This window comes from Cetorhinus maximus, chromosome 12 (genome assembly GCF_964194155.1).
Source record: "Cetorhinus maximus chromosome 12, sCetMax3.hap1.1, whole genome shotgun sequence".
Classification (NCBI taxonomy): domain Eukaryota; kingdom Metazoa; phylum Chordata; class Chondrichthyes; order Lamniformes; family Cetorhinidae; genus Cetorhinus; species Cetorhinus maximus.
This window is the reverse complement of record NC_135890.1, coordinates 58,528,392-58,550,033: the sequence shown is the minus strand read 5'-3', so window position 1 is coordinate 58,550,033 and position 21,642 is coordinate 58,528,392. Positions and strand designations below refer to the sequence as shown.

Here is a 21,642-nt window from a genome sequence, read left to right as displayed (position 1 = left end):
AAATAGCCTGCTCAGTTTGGGTCCTGCCTGGTTCGCTCAGCTCCTGACCTCATTACAGCCTTAGTCTAAACATGGACAAATGAGCTGAACCTGTGAGGTAAGATTGACTGCCCTTGACATCAAAGCAGCATTTGATCGAGTGTGGCGTAAAGGAACCCTAGAAAAACTGGAGTCAAGGGGAAAACTGTCCGCTGGTTGGAGTCATACCTAGCACAAAGGAAGATGGTTGTAGTTGTTGATGGTCAATCATCTCAGTCACAGGACATCACTGCATGAGTTCCTCAGGGTAGCTTCCTCGGCCCAACCGTCTTTAGCTGTTTCATCAATGACCTTCCTTCCGTCTTGAGGTCAGAGTGGGGATGTTTGCACAATGTTCAGCACCATTCATGACTATTCAGATACTGAAGCAGTCCGTGGTCATATGCAGCAGGACTTGGACAACAATCAGGCTTGGTCTGATAAGTGATGTGCTGGTGGCATTCAGCTTGCTTCTGCTTCAGTGTGTTTCTGGCTAAATAATAACACCTGAGGTTGGGTTAGTAAACGTTTTGTCGGCAGGCTGAGTTATAGTCATCAATGTTGGTTTAATCTAGGCTTAAAAATGGTGCTAGCCTGACGGGTTGATCCATGACATCTCATTGTTTTCACACTCCATTGCAAATAATAGGGATAGTAACAGCAGCACTGACAAATTAGGATCATTAGCAATTTATTAATGCTAGCATTTTTTAATCATGTCAAAACACAAAGGAATAAGGAGCCAAAGGAAAAGTACGTTTGAAATTTAGTACAAATGAGTTAATATATGGAGAGCAAAGGCAGTAGTGTGTTAAAACACTGCTTTTTTTTGTATCCAGTAATTGGATTTCACTGATCCCAAACTGATGGGTGAAAGCCTTTCAGAACCAACTTTTGAGATCAGTAAAAAGTTGGTTCATGGCACTCCTCCCATGTGTGCGGGATGTTAGCTGCTGCTTGCGCCAGCTGTGGCAGTCCTTTGATTGACAACTTTCACCATTTTCATTTCACCATCAGAACATCAGACTCCTTTAGTGGCCTGCTAACCACAGTTCGGTGTCTTAGCTTACAGTGACCTATATCTCAATGTTTCATTACACTGTCTAACCTTTGCCTTTGTTGGCCCACTTTTTCCTCCCATTGAATTAACAGCTGTTCCAATAAAAAAACTGATTTTCATGAGGCTCAAGGGGGTTAAACCTCAAAATCAATCATGTCTGTATGTCATCATCCTTCACTCAGTCTTCACTGCCTCATTCTTCTTAGTGCAGTTCTGCATGGTTCTTAAGAGTTGACAGTTGCATGAAGAGATTGGTTGTCATCTTTGTTTAGTAACTTGAAGATGAGTTTGTAGCATCATATGTCTATATGATGCCAGCACATTGAAGTAGTTTTGTCTGCTTTTTTGCTTCTCCCATCCACTCCCCGTTCTGGGATCTGGCCACACTTGAAAGATGCTACTTTCTGGCTGCCTCCTGATCTGAAGCTTATCTCCTGATGTAAACGTGCCTGACTACTGGCGTAATTTGTGTGAACAAGTAATCTGCTGTACGTGAATTACAGTGCGCTGTACTGAAAGGATTGCTAGTATGGAAAATGGCGATAATACAGGATGGATGGTGGTTCTGAGATTGGCAAATTTTACAATTTGAAAATAAGGTAGAGAGCTTTACTTTGTGTCTAACCTAACAAGGGAATGTTTGCTGATGTGGTGCAGAGTGGGAAAGTTTTGTTTTGACATTCAGTGTAACCTGCATTGAAATTGCATTGCTTTGATAACATGTGACCTTTGTTTTCTCTCTATCTGATTCTTGCTTGGGCTATAGTTCCATGTACACCATCAACCACCTGGTATCTTACCCCAGTGAAGATCCACAAGTGAACACAGTTAGTGAATTTGGACTGGCTGTTCTAGCAATGTGTATTACAGTCAAATAAGATCCTTTCTTCACCTGGTGTCTGTACATGTGCACTCTACAGCAGTGAGCACTGGATAGCAATCAAAATCAGGGATCCTATGACTATTGGAACAAACTGATAATTATTGAATATTCATAGTTTTCATTGTGTGGGTTTTGAAAACGAGTACAGCAGAGAGAGATGTTAGACATTTATTGTTACCATGCTGTTATTTGGAAATGTTTTTTGATTTTACACATTTAATTTTAGTGTGCCCTCAAATAGCTCAGCAAAATTCATTTGTATGAGGAGCTGAGAGCTGTGAGTTGCCTTTGTAACAATATTTCTGAATTCGCAATATTCTAGTTAAACCTGGCCCCAGTCCCTTGCATCATTTCCTAACAGACACACCTGACATTGGGAAGCTGTTGTGATCAGATCTCAGGCAAAGATAAAAATCCCATCTTGTTGCTGTGGTAATATTTATATCTATGTTACTACCAAGTCATATAAACAGATATTGTTCTTTGATTACAGCAAATCTCAATTTTCCTCTTATATGATTTTTTTTATTGAGACGTACATTATTAACAGTCAATTCTTTTTCAAACGAAATAGTGAGTGAATGGAAATCAGGACTTGGAAACCTGAATAATTTTGGATTTACCTAAAGAGTAGAGCAAAGCCTTGACTCTTTATAATTGTTTTATACTTTGCACTGTCGTTAATGCCAAGTTGGAGTAGTTTCATCAATAACTTAATTACTGCACATGCCATCTGATGCCCAAGCAGCATCTCAGTACAAGAATTGCTGTGAACAATATTTTAATGTAGAAAAGAACACAAAATATCAATGTTGACAACAGCAACTTGCTTTTATCTAGTGCCATTATCATATTAAAACATTCCAAAGTGCCTCACAGGAGCTTTACCAAACAATACTTGATACTAAGCCACATAAGATATAAGAATCTATTATAAAGGATGTGATAACTGGACACTTAGAAAGTAATGATACAATTGGGCTGATTCAACATGGATTTATGAGAGGGAAATCATGTTTGACAAACCTGTTGGAGTTTTTTGAGGATGTTACTTGTAGCATAGATGAAGGAGAACCAGTGGATGTGGTGTATTTGAATTTTCGAAAGGATTTTGATAAGGTCCCACAGGAGGTCAGTAAACAAAATTAAAAGTATATGGGATTGAGGGTAATATACTGGTATAGACTGAGAATTGTTTAATGGACAGAAACAGAGTAAGAATAAATGGATCATTCTCAGGGTGGCAGGCTGTTACTAGTGGGGTACCGCAAGGATCACTGCTAGGGCCACAGCTGTTCACAATCTATACAATCATCCAAAAAGGCAGTACATTAATCATGGGTGACTTTAATCTTCGTGCAGATTGGGAAAATCAAATTGGCAGAGGTAGCCATGAGCAAGGACTCATTGAGTGTATTCGGGGCAGTTTTCTAGAACAGTATGTTATGGATCCAACCAGGGATCAGGCTATTTTGGATCTGGTAATGTGTAATGAGGCAGGTTTAACAAATGACCTGAGTAGAAGAACCCCTTGGAAACAGTGACCATAACATGATTGAATTTAGCATTCTGTTTGAGAGTGAGAAACTTGGGTTGGAACAACTGTGCTAAACTTAAATAAGTGTAATTACAAAGGAATGAAGGCAGAGTTGGCTGGAGTGGACTGGGAAAGGAGCTTAGCAGAAAAGACGGTTGATGAACAATGGCAGACGTTTAAGAAAATAGTTCATGACTCACAACAAAGATATATCCCAGTGAGGAAGAAGGATTCTAGGAAGGGCATAAACCAACCATGGTTAACCAAGGAAGTTAAGGATAATATCACATTGAAAGAAAAAACATACAATGTGGCAAAGATTAGTGGTAAACCAACAAAAGATGACTTTAAAAACAATAAAGAGGGAGAAAATAAACTTTGAGGGTAAATTAACAAGTAGTATAAAAATGGACAGTAAGAGTTTCTTTAAATATATAAAAAGGGAGAGGCCAAAGTGAACATAGGCCCCTTAGAGAATGAGGCTGGGGAAATAATAATGGGGAACTAGGAAATGGCAGAGGAGTTAAATAAATACTTTGCATCAGCCTTCACAGTAGATGACACTAATAGCATTCCAAAAATACTAAATAATCAATGGGCAAAAGGGGGTGGGGGGAGGAGATAAATACAATAACTATCACTAGAGAAAAAGTACTAGGGAAACTAATGGGGCTAAAAGCCGATAAGTCCCTTGGACCTGATGGGTTGCATCCTAGGATATTAAAGGAAGTAGCTACAGAGATAGTGGATGCACTGGTAGTAATCTTCCAAGAATCCTTAGATTCTGGAAAAGTCCCAGAGGATTGGAAAACTGCCAGTGTAACACCCTTATTCAAAAAGGGAGGGAGACAAAAAACAGGGTATTTAGAATTACATAATCTAAGCAAGCAGAGCCAGCATGGCTTCATGAAGGGGAAATCATGCCTGTCAAATTTATTAGAATTCTTTGAAGAGGTAACAAGCAGGATAGATAAAGGGGAACCAGTATATGTAATATATTTAGATTTCCAAAAGGTGTTCAATAAGGTGCCACACATAAGGCTACTTAATAAGATAAGAGCCCTTGGTGTTGGGGTGTAGTATATTAGCATGGATCGAGGATTGGCCAACTAATGGAAGACAGATTTGGGATAAGGGGGGCATTTTCAGGAGGGCAACCTGTAACTAGTAGAGTGCCAAAGGGATCAGCGCTGAGGCCACAATATATATTAATGACTTGGATGAGGGAAGTGAATGTCGCCAAATTTGTGGATGACACAAAAATAAGTGGGAAGGCAAATGGTAAGGATGACTCAGAGTCCACAGAGGGATATAGACAGGTTGTGAGTGGGCAAAAACTTGGCAGATGGAATATAATGTGGGAAGATGAGAGGTTATGCACTTTGGAAGGAAGAATAGAGGAGCTGAATATTATTTAAATGGAGAAAGACTGCAGAAAGCTGCAGCACAGAGGGATTTGGGGGTGCTCGTGCATGAATCACACAAAGCTAGCATACAAGTTCAGCAGGTAATAGGCAAATGGAATGTTGGCCTTTATTTCAAAGAGAATGGAGTATAAAAGTAGGGAAGTCTTGCTAAAACTATACAAGGCACTGGTTAGACCACACCTAGAATACTGTGAACAGTTTAAGCCCCCTTATCTAAGGAAGGATATACTGGCATTGGAGGCAGTCCAGAGAAGGTTCACTAGATTGATCCCGGGTATGGAGGGATTTTCTAGAGGAGAGGTTGAGTAGGTTGGGCCTGTACTTATTGGAGTTTAGAAGAATGAGAGGCGACCTTATTGAAAGATATAAGGTTCTTGGTGGGCTTGACAGGGTAGATACTGAGAGGTTGTTTCCCCTTGTGGGAGAGTCTAGGACCAGAGGGCATAATCTCAGAGTAAGGGGTCGCCCATTTAAGACAGAGATGAGGAAGAATTTCTTCTCTGAGGGTAGTCAATCTATGGAATTCTTTACCACAGAGGACAGTAGAGGCTGGGTCGTTAAGTATATTCAAGGCGGAGATAGACAGATTTTTAATCGGTAAGGGAATAAGGGTTATGGGGAAAAGGCAGGAAAGTGGAGTTGAAGATTATCAGATCAGCCATGATCTCATTGAATGGTGGGACAGACTCGAGGGGCCGAATGGCCTACTTCTCCTACGTCTTATGGTCTTATGATTTGGATGTGGGGACCAAAAGTAGTAATTCCAAATTTGATGATGACACAAAACTAGGTGGGAATATAAGTTGTGAGGAGGATGCGAGGAAGCTTCAAGGGGACTTGGCCAGGTTGAGTGAATGGGCAAGAACATGGTAGATGGAATATAATGTGAACAAGAGTGAAAAGAACAGAGGCTGAGTATTTCTGAAATGGTGAGAGGTTGGGAAGTGTTGATGTCCAAAGGGACCTGGATGTCCTTGTTCATGAGTCACTAAAAGCTAGCATGCAAATGCAGCAAACAAATTAGTAAGGCAAATGGTATGTTGGCTTTCATTGCAAGGGGATTTGAGTACAGGAGTAAAGATGTCTCGCTGCAGTTATATAGAACCTTGGTGAGACCTCACCTGAAGTATTGTGTACAGTTTTGGTCTCCTTATCTAAGGAAGGATGTACATACCTCAGAGGTTCACCAAACTAATCTCTGGGATGGTGGGATTGTCTGGGGGTGAGAGATTGAGAAACTGGGCCTCTATTTTCTGGAGTTTTGAAGAATGAGAGGTGATTTCATTGAAATTTACAAAATTCTTACAGGATGTGACAGGGTAGATGTAGATAGGATGTTTTTCTGCCTGGCAAGTCTAGAACCAGAGGACACAGTCTCAGAATAAGGCCAGACCATTTAAGACTGAAATGAGGAGGAATTTCTTCACTTTGTAGTGAATCTTGAGGGCTGTGGTGGCTCAAGCATTGAGCATGTTCAAGACAGAATTCGATAGATTTCTGGATACTAATGGCATTAAGGGATATGGGGATAGCGTGGGACAGTGGCGTTAAGATAGATTATCAGCCATGATCTAACTAAATGGCACAACAGGTTTGACGGGCCAAATGGCGGCCTCCTGCTCCTATGCCCCTATAAGGATACAGTAGGACAAGTAAGAGATTGGTTTTAAGGAAGGAAAGCCAAGTGCTGAAAAAACTCAGGTGTGGCAGCATCTGTGAAGAGAGAAACAAAGTTAACATTTCGTGTCCAATATGACTCTTCAGATTGGCTTTAAGAACTGCATTAAAGGAGGTAGAGAGTCAGTGAAATTTAGGGAGGGAATTCCAGAGCTTAGGACCTAGGCAGCTGAAGACATGGCTGCCAGGTTAAAATCGAGGTTGCGCAAGAGAAATCTCAGAGTTGTTAGGCTGGAGGAGGCAATGGAGATGGGGATGCCATGGAGGGATTTGAAAACAATGATGAGAATTTTAAATCGAGGCATTGCTGGATTAGGAGCCAGTGTAGGTCAACAAGTCCAGGGTGATGTGCAAATGGAACTTGGTACTAATTTTGACATGGGCAGCAGAGTTTGGAAGTGCTCAAGTTTATGGAGGGTGCAAGATGGCAGGTGGGCCAGGACAACACTTCCTGGATGTTCTTGCCAAAATAATTCAGTGCTTTGTTTATTAGCCTGTTTGAGGTTGGCACACTCTTTAAAAAGGAAGTTCCTGATAGTGGCGTTGCTTTCGAAGTGATGTAATGTACATTTGTGTATTTGTAAATAAAGAGATGTAGTGGAAACCTTAAAGTGGGTAAAACTGTGATGGAAAAGTTAGGGCTGTAATTTATAGCATGTGGTCAGCCGTGGCTCACTGGTAGCACTGTGTTCAGAGTCTGAAGGTCCTGGGTCCACTACAGAGACTTGAGCATGTAACTCAGGCTTAACACTACAGTGAGATGCTGAGGGAGCGCTGCCTAATTAGAAGGGCTGCCTATGGATAAGACATTAAATGTTTGGTCTATTCAGGCAGATGTATAAGATTGAAGAAAAACTGCAAGCTTTTCCACTGTCCTGGCCAACGTTTTCCCCTCAAATAGTACCAATGAAGTGGGTGACCTGGTGATTTACCTTGTTAATTGTGAGCTCTTGCTGTGCACAAATTGGCTGGTGCATCTGTTTACATTGCAACAGCCACTATGGCCCAGAAGTAATTTATTGGTTCTGAAGCCCTTTGAGATGCCCTAAGGACATAAAGCTGTGTAAATGAATGCTTGAACTTTGTATTGTACATGATTGTTTTTCAACTGATGTGATTTGGCTATTATTTATTTGAAATGCTAGATGTATCTAACTTTCTTGCCTATTTTATCCAGATTAACAAGCTATCATTCATCTGAAGTGCTGGGCTGAAGGAGGATGTAAAACGGTAGGTAGGCAGCAGCGAATTCTGAATTAAATTTATAGGATTGAAATTTTTCAGATAACTTAAACTCATTGCGCATGTGTGAGCTGAGTTTGTCATTGGTGTTTATACTGTTTAAACGTTGTGTTCTCAATTATTCCATTAAAATAATAAATAAATTAGTACAATTTACATGTGCAGGCAAGACAACAGATGTTGGTACAAAAAAGGTGATAGCCTTAAACTAGTTATTATGACAACTTGAATGTTGGGCATGAGCTCCCTTCTGCACACACTTCCAATTAGTTGCATGTAATGGGGTAAGGTTAAAAGCATGGGTAGCGATAGCTATAAAATATAAGGGAAATTAAAATGTTTAAATAAACTAAAAATATTAATTCTAGACTCTAGTGTTGATTATTTAAGGGAAACAAGAGCAGTTGCTCTCAAACTTCATGTGGATTGAGTATTGTGGGTAATATTTTTACACCATACGTTGCCACTTTTTTTTTATGGTATAGATATTTTCAACATGGAAGTGCTCGTCTATGCACCACACCTATTAGTAACACCATGCTTGTTTACTACCCGAAAACTTGCTAGAATTGATTTCACTTTGTTCATTAGTTTGTGTGATGCTGCCACCTTTAACAACTTGTTCCATTGAGTTATTTATCCCTTTTGCCACTGATCAACACTGTACAACACATTGATATGAGGCTAAATTAATGCTATGTGTTGACATATTTGACACATATTTTATGGCACCAATTCATGCCATGCATATATTTCACACATGCTGATTCTTTATCTTGGTTTCTGCAATGAAAGTTAGCTGTCTACCAAGAAAGGGGGAAAATTACAGCTCGTGTAGTATTCTGTACTCGTATGTATCAAAATGATTTTTGCCCACATTCAATTTCTTAAACTATTCTTGTACACTAAACTCAGCATGTAACGGTTGTCCATTAGATTTTCCTCGAGTTATACGTTCATGTGGGTGCACAAGGACAGTCATTTGATGTGTTAATTGGTTAATAATCCCAAGGAGGTTGTGTTTTACCTTAAGCATTTTATAGTATTGTCAGAGATGGTGGCATTGTCTTCCAGGAGTCCCATTGCAACATTTAACTGGTTATGTCATCATTATAGTCACTTCACACCAAGATGTGGAGCTAGATGCACCTCTGGAAGTCTTCTGGTCATGATCAAAGGGTAGAACGTCCACCCAGACGAGTGATTTCTGCAGTTATTTACATCTTTTTGAAGGAAAATGACCATGTCCCATGGTTGGCTGGTGCCCTCTGTGAATGACTGCTTAGTGGGCTGAGACTCCATTTTACAAACTTTAACAATGTTTGCGAATTTGCAACCAGCAACCAAAAGCTGTCTGTCCATAAGTGAATGACAATTTAAGGTTGAAGCGTTAAGCTACTGTAAGTGGTTTTCTATTTTAGGGCCTGCATTTAGAGAGAAAGCGAGTGAATTGCGTACTACTTGTTTTCGTATCCTGAGGAGTAGAGGTTGATATTCTCATTGAGAATATTTTCTATTGTTCATGTAGTTTATGTATTGGCTCGATGCCTATATTTCATCTTGGTGTGCTTATCCAATTTTATATCCATAAAAGGAGAATGATTTGTGTGCTGGCATATCATTAATGCTAGTAGCTGTTGTATGGAATAAGGATTATAATGCTTGGAACATGCTGTTTATCTAGAGATTGGGTAGGAAAGGGTGTACTTTGATAAGCTTGATTTATGCAGTGCTCTAGTCAAATTACACCTAGAATGTTGTCAGTTCTGAAAACCAAGACACAAGGCAAATACTCGTATTGGAAATTGTAGCCTCCCTGTCTGTTTATTGCTTCCACCACCTGTCCCCTCTAAACCCCCACAATGGCCATCACCAAGCCGCATCTTGGCCTCTTCCTCTATCCTCTGGATTCTTCAGTGTCAGTAAGTGTGCGGTTGATGCATTCTGGTTAAGAAAAATAATTAACCATACTCAGGATAGAAATAAGCTCAATGCTGCAGAAGAACAAAAGGTACTTGTTCACAGAACATTAAAGAGAGCATCTTAGTTTGATAAGTCTGTGACAAAAGCTTAATACTTCTCTCCTCCTGCTCCATCTCCAGCCTTTTGTGCACCTTTGCCCCATCATTGGCATCCATGTCTTCAGCTGGCATGCATCTTATGTTGTCTTTGCCTCTGTAAACTTGTCCTCTATCTCTTACTTTTAAACCCCGCCCCCCCCCACCCCCCCACCGAGCAAACACCTATTCTCCTTTGGCTTGATGTCCATTCTCTTCAGAAGTCTATAATACCTTGGGACACATTTCTTTGTTGAATGTGCCATATAAGTTCTAGTTAGATGGACCACAACGGTTATGTTACTGGACGGAAAATCCAGATAATGTGAGTTCACATCCCACAATGACAGTTTGAGAATTTGAATTCAATTTAAAAGAAATCTAGAAATAATAAACTGGTGTCTGCAAATGAGGCTATGGGCGGAATCTTCCGTTCTGAAGTAAGCCTGGTGGTGGGCAGAAAAGTCGGCATGATCCCCACTGGGTGGTAGGATCTTCTGTTCAACTCATTAATTAGACCCTGGTGCCATGTTTAAATGACACCCAGGCAGCCATTCACTCCAGTAGGCCAGAAGCTCCACATTACTCCTCCAGAGTCCTTGTGGCCGCAGGTTGTACTGGAGAAGCTGGCAGATGTGAAAAACCACAACCCGGAACAAAAGAAGACACCTCCGACATTGCCTGTCGCTCATTTCTAGATAATGTTACGATCCCAACTGAAGTTACCACTGGACAAGCCTGATCCCAGACACACTGTTAGCCTGACTTCCTTCACCCGTAATCAAAGAAGAATTCTCTGGACTATTCCTGAACCATATCCCCCTTTCCTGTATGTTCTGAGGGATTACGTTTCACCTGTACCACTGCTGCAGTTTCAGCAACTATTTCCTTTTCTGATGCTACCTTTCCTGAGGATTCCTTTGGCATTCTTCCTTCTGCAATAGGTCTACCATTTAATCTCCAGCAATCTGCCCTAACATATGCCGCCTTGTTATGATGAAAACATTTAGGCTTTCGAAAGTCACTTCCACCCTCAGCACCTTCCTTTCTGGTCTGAGGAGAAATTTCCTGAGAATTCCCACCTGTCCCTTCTCTTCCCTGACAACTTGCCTTTCTATCCTTCTCAAGTTTATGGGGATGATGGAAAAAGGGTTTAGATTTATGGACCAGTTTGTAATTGTAAGCTATCTCCGCCACCTGCCTAGCTGTTTTTAACCTTTTGACCTTCAACATGGGTTCTAACAACAAGAAGAAGTGAATCTTTAAATTCTTCCAAGAGAATTATTTCACTAAGAACTTCATATGTCGTCTCTACCTTTAATGCCTTTATCCAGCGGTCAAAATTACTTTGCTTTACCCTCTCAAACTCAATATAGATCTGCCCAGGCTGTTTCCTTATATTCTGAAATTTCTGCCTCTATGCCTCAGGCGCTAACTCATATACACTCAAAATAGCTTTTTTCACTACATCATAATCCACCAATACCTCTTTGGAAAGTGAAGCATAAACCTCATGAGCTCTACCTACCGAACTATTCTGTAAGAGTAATGTCCAGATTTTTTTTGGCCACTTCATTTGCCTAACTACCTTTTCAAACGAAATAAAAAATGCTTCTACATCTCTCCTCAAACTTTTGGAGAGCTTGCACAAACTTAAACATCTCCCCGCTATGTTTTGGATGAAAGGTTTTTTCATCATAACATTCCTCAGCATCTGAGATCTCTTTTTTGAGGTCCAGCCTTTTAAGTTGGTATTCCCTTTCTTGTTCCTTCTCCCTTGCCTTTGCCTTCCTTTCTTTATCCTTCTCCCTTGCCTGAAACTCCAGTTCCAGCTTCCTTTCTCTCTCCTGCCTTTGCGCTTACTTCCTTTGAAATTCCCTCTCTTTTTCCTTTCCTTTTTCCTTTGTCGTTAGCCTTTTCAACTCCAATTCTTTTTCTTTTTCTGCCCTTTTTCTTTTACCTCCAGTTCAAGTTTCTTCATTTGTAACTGAACTCTCACTAACTCTAGCTATGACTCACCCCTTGGAGAAAGTGATCTCTCTATTATGCTGCGCTGTTATCTCAACTATGTCTGCTTTCCTCGCCCCTTTGGATAATTATAACTCCAGTTTATCCTCCAATTCCATTAATTTACTCTTGGTTAATTTCTGTAAACTAGCCAGAGCTACATTTTCCATCTGTAAAAAAAGTTTTAGCAACTTCCAACGCCATTTCAGATTCCAACTCGTATAACACCTCACAGCAACTCCAGTTCCTATGCCCAGTATCTCAGTACCTCCACGTACACGATTTATAAGGATTCACAGATCCCACCAATGTTCAAGGATTCCCAATCCCACTTTATAATGATAATCCTGAACCAATTATTATTCCGCGCCCAATCACTCACTGTTTGCTTTCAGCAAGAGCCACCACTGTGTTATGATCCCAGCTGAGATTACCCCTGGGAAAACCTGATCCCAGAGTGGAACCTGATAGATCCTAACATTTATTCGTTTGTTTAGATACGTGGAGAGTAGCTACTGAACAAAGTCACCAGAGTCAGTCGATGAACTTTTAACAACATTTATTCAACAAGAAAGGATAAACTATATTACAAGACTCCTTCACCCACAACTATGCCTTTACAGATAGATATGCAGATTTGTAAGGATAACACGTTACAAAAATTATCTTATACTTTTCTTACGCTTTAATGTTCACAGTGAGTACACAGTCTATGTAGACCTATGGCAACCGGTGCTCAGACACACCTCGCTCTGAAACTAAGTGTCCTAGGCCCAATCATCTTCAGCTGCTTCACCAATGACCTTCCTTCCATCATGAGGTCAGAAATGAGGATGTTCACTGATGATTGCACGATGTTCACCATTTGCGATGACTCAGATGCTAAAGCAGCCCATGTCCAAATGCAGCAAGACCTGAATAATATCCAGGCTTGCGCTGACAAGTGGCAAGTAACGTTTGTGCCACACAAGAGTCAGGCGATGACCATCTCCTACAAGAGAGAATCCAACTATCGCCCCTTGATGTTCAATGGCATTACCATCAATGAATCCCCCACTACCAACACCCTGGGGGTTACCATTGATCAGAAACTGAACTGGACTAGCCATATAAATACTGTGGCTACAAGAGCAGGCCAGAGGCTAGGAATTGTGCGACGAGTAATGCACCTCCTGATTCCCCAAAGCCTGTCCACCATCTACAAGGCACAAGTCAGGAGTGTGATGGAATACTCCCCACTTGCCTGGATGAGTGCAGCTCCCACAACACTCAAGAAGCTGGACACCGTCCAGGACAAAGCAGCCCGCTTGATTGGCACCACATCCACAAACATTCACTCCCTCCACCACATTAGCAGCAGTCTGTACCATTTACAAAATGCACTGCAGGGATTCACTAAGGCTCCTTCAACAGCACCTTCCATACACACGACCACTACCATCGAGAAAGAGAAGGGCAGCAGATAGATGGGAACACCACCACCTGGAAGTGCGCCTCCAAGCCACACACCATTCTGACGTGGAAATATATTGCCGTTCTTTCACTGTCACTGGATCAAAATCCTAGAACTCCCTTCCTAATAGCACTGTGGGTGTACCTTTATCGCATGGACTGCAGCGGTTCAAGAAGGCAGCTCACCACTATCTTCTCAAGGGTTGGGCAATAAATGCTGGCCCAGCCAGCAAAGCCCACATACCGTGAATGAATTTAAAGAAAGATGCCACCTCAAACAGATGCCTTGGACTTCTCCTCAACTCCCCCCAGATGCTTGTCACACCATGAGCCAAACAGTCTCTCTGAACTCTCTCTTTCACACGAGAGTTTCCAATCTCCACTCTCTAAGAACTCGCCTTGGAATCTTCTCCCAAACCGATGCTTTCTCTCAGATGTCTTCCGCAAGGGTTCACCTCCAGGGTTTTCAACTCTCCTCCTGATGTTTTTTTAAAATTCATTCACGGGGATGTGGGCTTCGCTAGCTGGGCCAGCATTTATTGCCCATTCCTAGTTTTCTTTGAGAAGTTGTCCTCTTCCCTGGGCCACCACATGCATTCAAGCTGTCTTCCACGCACTCTCTCACTGACTCAGCTATTAACAGTACACCACTGCTTCATATGCTCATAGCAAAGAGTTACTGACCTTCAGCCATCCCTTTGGGCCTTTTTGCCTCTTGCAAGCTGTTCTCGCTTTAAATCTGAAGTTTGGAGCCTTTCTCTCTGCCCGTCGCTCTTAACTTCAGTAACTGGACCTTTTCCAGGTTCCTGTCGTTCCTTTGATTAGAGGGTCTACTTGGGACTTTTCCCTGTTTGCCTCACTTCTTTGGCCTTGGGACCTTTTTGGTTCTTTTGGGAAATCTGCAGCTCCCTCTCCCAGTGTCCAGTCTCTGTCGAGCCCTGTCTTCAAACTGAACTTAAGACCGCTGTTTCTTTAGTTTCTCTGTGTGCGCCTGTGGGAGGGACCTGCCTCTATGGACCCCTGTTGCTAGGCAACAGCACTGTTCTTTTACCCTTTGTTTAACTTAGCTTACAGTCGTAAAACCCTGATTAGAAATGCAAGCACCTTTTAGTCATAGTCATAGAGTTTTCCTTTTTTTAAAAATGAAACTAAAACTCAGTTTGAACTTTCTTAACACATACAGAAATTCAAATCAAACTTAAATATTAAAGCTAAAGCTCATTCCTAACTCTCAATATAAATATAACTTAAACTATCTATTTCCTAACAACAAGAACACTGCCTGCGAAATACCCATTGTTGGGCCATTGCTCGCAATTGCAGTGGACCCTGCTTGCCAGCATCTTGACAACCTTGAGGCCCGCTGCCTCTTGCTGCTCAGGCTCTTACTCCTCCTGGCTCTGTGTCAACCTGCGAAGGGCCCTCCTTCTCCTCATCTGGATCAGAGCCATTAACAAGGCAGGTTTTCCTGCAGGCTGCATCATCGATGCCTCTGGATCTGTGAATGAATTGAAGTGACAAATTCAGTGAGCATGTCCTTTCCAGGTTTCCCTTCATCTCAAAGCCAGCAGGCCAGTGCTAAGCCCTTCATCTGGCCTCTGTCTAGACATCCCCATCTGACATCCCTTTACAGTCCCCATGCCCACCCTGACCCTGCCCCCTCCAATTATCTGAGCCACCTATCTAGTCCCCCTCTGTGACTCACCCAATGAGATCTTCACCTACCAAACTCTCAATCAGGACCTGCCACCCTACTGCATTCCGAATCCTCCTCTGACTGTGACTGTTCCCTCTTATCACCAGTGCCCTGAGTTCACTCCTTAGGACCTGACTGTCGACACCACAGGCCATACCCTCTAAGACTCTCTTCTCCTCCCCCCGCACCCCCAGATACTCCCAAACGCCTCCATCCACTTCCCCTGCTTAGCCTGTCTCCTGTGTCCAGCTTTGGTGCAGCTTTTGATATTGGCACCTGATATGAATCAAGTTATGAGACATCCCCTTGAAGGCAAAAGCAGCATCTATTGACCTCAAAGTCATGGATGAAGTGAAGCTTGCCAGGTGCACTCCACTTATATACATCTGTGAAACTTAATGTTCTAAAATCTTGCTAGCAGGGGCCTCAATTTGGAGGGCATACTTAATTCTGTCGAGGTGGCCTTTTAATGAGCATGCATGAGATGCTAATGTGTGCAAATGGGGTTCCTGACATTGTTCATCGGAAAGCTCGACCGACTTTAACCCACCTTGAAAGTTGGGAGAACAAAATTCAAATGGTTTACCCCGCCATCGGGAAACAGAATTTTTGCCTCCCACCAAATTAAGAGCACCTCCCACCTCGATTCCCACTGCTGGCAGGACTGAAAGATTCCGCCCAATGGAGCTGTCAGATTCTCGTAAAAACCCAGCAGGTTCAGTAACACATTTTTAGGGATGGAAACTTGCCATCCTTACCCAGGCTAGCCTATAATGCTACTCCATATCAAAGTGAGTGACTCTTTATATCTCTTGAAGTGGCCCTGCTTGCCACTAAGTTATATAAAAGCACTACAAAGAATAAATCTGAGTGAGTGATTTAGCTGCAACCAAGGCATCAAATTGGGACATGATCAAGGCACAACATGCTCAAAACACTTTGTTACTAACTAGGGTCTGGTGTCAAAATTGGTGCTATCTTACAGATAGGATAGATACAGATAGAACAGGATAATCTGATATCCTGTTATTCACAGAATGATAGCTATCAGCAAGTATCTGAGACTGCTCCATTATTATCCCTGTGTATGTTCCATCCCACTGGCAAGACAGAACCACTTGGGTTGGGGGTGCTATTGGGACTTATTGGGACTGCTACACTGTGCACAGTCAAAGGAAATTTCTAGAAGTCCTCAGCATTTTCTCTGGCTTCAGGTCAAACAGGCAAGAAAACTTCATGTTGATCATCACCTACCGCTCTCCTTCAACTGTTGAATAAGTACTCGTCCATGAACACCACTTGGAGGAAGCACTGAGAGTAGCAAGGGCACGGATTATACTTTGGCTGCTAGACTTTTATGTTCTTCAACAAGAGTAACTCAGTAGTCTTGAAGGGCATAGCTGCCGGTCTGAATTTGCAGCAGATGGTGAGAGAACCAATGTGAGGAAATTACCCACCTGATCTAGTTTTCTCCAATCTACCTGTCTCGCACATGTCTGTCAATGAACTGTTGGTAATAGTGACCATCGCAAAGACCTTGTGGAGTTCTATCATCACACTGAGGACCTCCTCCACCATGTTATGTGGCACTAGCACTGCTAAGTGAGATAAATGAACAGATCTAGCAACTCAAAACTGTGACCCTTGAGGTGCTGTGAGCCATCAGCAGCAGAATTGTAACATATCATCATCTGTAACAGTATCCTTCACTCCTCCATCTCAATCAAGCCAGATGACCAACTCTGTTTCAGTGAAAAACATAGAAGAGCCAACGTGATGAAGCTACAACAAAGGACTACATGCGTGTTATATACAGAGCTAACCAATGTCACAACCAGATGAAGTTAAAATTTGCAAGGTTCCTTCAGCTGCACCTCCCGAAGTTGCAACATCATCACCTAGAAAAGAAAGACCAGCAGGTATGTGGAAATATCAGCACCTCCAAATTAGTCTCCATGTTGCATACCTTCTTGGACTTGGACTTGTATCACTACTCCATCGTCACTGGGTTAAAATCCAGGAATTCCATGCCTAAAAGCATTGTGAGAGCACTGTCGCCACTATAGGGTTCAAGAAGAAGGCTCGCCACCACCACTTGAGGATAAGCAATAAATGCTGGTCTTGCCAGCCAGAGAATGAATGGAAAAAAAGTGATGACACTGCTTTCATGTATGGAATAGCTGATTTGTAGTGTCAGAGGATTGAGTTGCGAAGGAAGACTGAAGGAACTTGGGTGCTTTACCTTCAAAGGAGGTGATGAGCTGTTAAAGTTGTAGATGTGCATATAAAATAGTCAGTGATATAGAGGAGATAAATCTGGAAATGCTTCAAAAAGTAAGACAAGGGGTACAAATTCAAATGAGTCAAGGTCAACTTTAGGAAAGGTGTCGGCAAATTTTTCACAGATCATTTGGAATTGCTCATTTAAGTAGGGCAAAGAACTCAAAAAAAAAAATCCCAAAGTCGTTCAAGAAACTGATGGTTAGTGAGATGGGTCTTTTTGGATTGTGAAGCTAGAAGCCAAAAGGCTTTCTTTATCTGTTTTATAACCTTATGAACGTGATCGGACCCTCTACTGTTGTGCATCCATGTGGCAATTGTGTACTTTCATTTGAAAATTTCTTTGACTAACTTACAACAAACTCACCAACCCTCCTATAAATTCTGTGTACCAGTAGAGATATGGTTCTTTATCTGTCTTCCTGGCTCACCTAAACCAAGTTTTAAAAAAAGTTAAAAAGAGAGTGAAGCCAATTTTGTCCTTCAACCAACATCACTAAAACAAATTGGCTGACACACTTCCTATATAACTACAGTGATCACCCTTCAAAAGTACTTCATTAACTGTAACGCGCAATAGGCGTCTTGAGGTTGTGGGAGATACTATAGGAATGCAGGTCCTTCTCAGCATTTTATGCTTTCTCATTTTTTTGCCATAGAAATAGAAGATTACATTTGTTAAAACTTGGTGCTCAGCACCTGTAGATTCTGAAGCCCCAATATACTTCTTCACCTGATGAACATTTTATGATTTTTCTGAACCTTCAAGTACTCAGTGGATAACTCGTATGTATTTTTTCCAGGAAGCACCCATGCATAATCTGAATGGCAAACAATATGGAGGAGCTAGCACAGCAGATTGCTGAACATCAAATGAGTGAGGTATGCAGACAACATTGTTAAACCAGTTTTCCGAAAATTAATGATTTCAAAAGAAGTTTAATTTGGAGTTCTTATTTCAGTCATCATTGGATGTGTTTCATCATAGTTTTACGGTAATATGCTGGAGCTCACTGTTTCCCCAATGGAAAAGGAAAATTGTGATAGGTGCTTATGGTGGCAACTGCTCAACATCAAATTGAGACTTGCATGTAGAAATGCAACAACATAAATGGGCTGCCTAATGCCTGATAGCATTACATTTCTTAAATCGGACATTTTACAAGAGGTAAAAAAAAACTGGTGCAAATTGAATGAAACGTAGCTGCCAGAGATTTACCTGAAGTCAATTTTAATGGAACTGCCTCTTCAATTATCATAGGCAATTGTTGGCTTAATTACACTAATTATATTGATTTCGCCAGAATATAAAAATTTGAAGTATAGCAGCAGTTGGAGGAATCTCCAATTATTACCACAGACTGTTTATCTAAATGGCGATTAAAATTTAACTTTAAGGTAGCTTTAATTGATCAACAGTTGGTACATTATCAAGCTATTACACCTGTGTTGCATTGTAAAATGTCCTAGGGTTTTAAAAACATAATTTATAGGAGTACCTGAAGTGTTTGCCTCTTATTGAGATTGGGCTGTCAGATTACTTCAAAACCTGTTTAGTTAACATGTAATATAAAACAAAATATGCATAATCTTTCATTGCAGCAAAAGTGAAAAGTAACTGAACTTTTCATTTACACAGTGTTTTGCTAGATGGAGTTATTATGTTAATAATTTGAAAACGCATGGCCTCGAATTGGGATCCTATTCGGTTTTTGGTTATGTTTTGTGTTTTTATCAACGGCTGTACTTTGATCCAATCATCCACCATTCAACAAAGAGCTTGTGAACCCCTGCAAACCAGTGTGTGCCTTTACCTGCTCACTATCTACAACTAAATGTTGCAGCTATAGCCTAGTTTATTAGAATATATCATATACCGTCACCTGAGCCCATTGACCAGAAGATGCAGCCTATCAAATCATGTTGTTAGAATCATATCTCTCAAGGCTGAAATTTTCTCTTACAAAATGGAAGGACATGGTGTGATCTGGGCATTTGGATGTTAACCTGGGATTTTTTTTAAAAGGTCATAAATTCACCTTGGAATTGTGAGCAAGCAGGCCTCTTCCAAGAAATCACCTAACCTTTATGGTACTTGAGGAAGATCTGGTTGTTTGTTTTGAACTGCAATCACTAATAGATAGAGAAGAAAACAGAGATGGGAGGTTGGTGACTTGCTGGAATGAGAGGACAAAACTTAATTTACAAACCTGCTTGTTTTGAAGGCAGTCTTGTTGGGGAACAAGCTGAGGAATGAGGGCTACCCTAACTGGCTCTCTCTCTACCTTGTCTAAAATTGTGAGTAGCTATCAACCTGTAGCCAGATAACCCTCATCTGAGTGTAACTAGTCCGCATTTGGACCTGCAAAGCTGAGACCAGTTGATGAGAACTTCCAGGCATCCACCGGGAGCAGCGTCTTCACATGGCGGAACTCCAGGTTGACAGCATTGTGACCCTGCGCACTTTATCCTTTTATTTTTTTATGCCCATCCTCTAAAGTCCATCTCTCCGGAGAAACTCCATCTGTTTGCCCTTTGTTAGTCTGTGTGTGTGCTGGTGAAATTCTTTAGGAAGAGATAGATAGTTAAACTTCTCAATTACAACTATGTGTTAACCAATTCTTGAAACTTGTTTAAAAGGAGTTTTGTTTTATAATAAATTACTCATTGAGTTCTTTGAAAGAACCCTGGTCAGAGTGTCTTTTCTTCTGGGTATTAGAATATAGGTAAACAATTGGCCATTTTGGTGAGGAAAATTAAACATTTTAAATTAATGGTATGGCCTGCAGAGTGGGGCTTGATAATTCACGCATTCCTCCCACCGTAACATAATTTGGGGGATTTGAAACCCGGACAGCGAGTTATTGGACGTGGAATAATAATTAGTAAGGGATAAAAGGACGGAGACCAGACTTCTTATACATTGTTAAACTGAAATGACGCTGGATGTTGCTTAGACTTTTCTACTGATGGAAAATGTAACTCTGACTGATTTACAAGACTCAGCTAATGGAATTGGTGGATAAATTGGAGTTAGAATTAGCCATAGGGGTGAGGAAAGCAGACATAGTTTAGGTAATAGTGCAGCATTTGAAATTGGAAGGGGTACCAGAGAGACCATATTCTCCAGGGGTGAGTTAATTGAGTTAGCTAAGATCCAGTTGCGAATGAAGCTACTTGAACATGAAAAGGAACTGAAAAAACTTGAATTGGAGGCAAAAGAGAAGATGGGTGAAAGAGAAGAAAAGGAAAAAGAGAGAACGTTTCAAAGGGAGCAAGCAGAAAGGCATGAGAGAAAAGGGGAGTGAAATAACATAAGAGAACTTGACCTCCAGAGGGAGAACTTAGCAATGGAGGAAAGAGAGAAGGAATGAGAAAAGGAATACTGGCTTAAAAGGCTGGACCTCATAAAAAAGAGGCCTCAGATGCTGAGGAATGTTCTGTTGATTAAAAAAACCTCCATCACAAAGCTCAGTGGGGAGATGTTTAAATTTGTTCAAGCCCTCCCAAAGGTTGAGGAAAGGGCCGTAGAGGCATTCTTTATTTCGTTTGAAAAGGTAGCAAAGAAAATGAAATGGCCAAAAGTAATCTGGACATTGCTGTTACAGAGTTGGTTAGTGGGTATAACACACAAGGTTTATGCAATAAAGAGGATATTTTTTAGTGTGTATGAGTTGGCACCTGAGGCGTACGGGCAGAAATTTCGGAATATAAGGAAACAGCCTGGGTAGACCTATATACTGAGTTTGAGAGAGTATAGCAGAGTAATTTTGATCGTTGGATACAGACATTAAAGGTAGAGACAACGTATCAAGCACTGAGGGAAATAATCTCTTGGAAGAATTTAAAGATTCACTTCCTCCAGTAGTTATAACCCATGTTGAAGACCAGAGGGTTAAAACAGCTAGACAGGTGGCGGAGATGGCTGACCATTATGAACTGGTCCATAAATCTAAACCCTTTTTCCATCACCCCCATAAACCCAAGAAGGATAGAAGGTGGGAAGATGAAAGGAAGGAAAGTAGCTAGGGAAGAGAGGAGACAGCTGGGAATTCCCAGGAAATTCCTCCTCCGACTAGAAAGGAAAGTACTGAAGGTGGCAGTGACATTCGAAGGCCTAAGTGCTTCTACTGTAACAAGATGGGACACCTTTGGACAAATGGCTGGAGATTAAATTGTAGACCTATTGCAGTAGTAGGAATGTCAAAGGAATCCTCAGGAAAGGTGGTATCAGGAAAGAAAATGGTTGAAAAACTGTAGCAGTGGTGCAGGTGAAACGTGTTCCCTTGGAACATATGGGAAAGGG

The 21,642-nt window shown here is 41.4% G+C and overlaps 1 protein-coding gene across 18 annotated transcripts in view; it reads left to right on the top strand.

The window, feature by feature from the left end:
* The window catches only part of nr2c1 (nuclear receptor subfamily 2, group C, member 1), a 126,217-nt gene that overhangs the window by 43,249 nt on the left and 61,326 nt on the right, over positions 1-21,642 (top strand). For 10 of the 18 annotated variants that reach the window (XM_078553700.1, XM_078553704.1, XM_078553708.1 and 7 more), the window contains exons 2-3: positions 7,780-7,836; positions 18,140-18,218. In XM_078553700.1, the coding sequence (XP_078409826.1) occupies positions 18,162-18,218 (57 nt within the window). In that variant the 5' untranslated portion in view covers positions 7,780-7,836; positions 18,140-18,161. Of the gene's footprint in view, positions 1-7,776; positions 7,837-18,139; positions 18,219-19,362; positions 19,502-21,642 lie in introns of those variants that run through there. The other 8 variants (XM_078553703.1, XM_078553702.1, XM_078553705.1 and 5 more) reach the window with 4 other exon arrangements.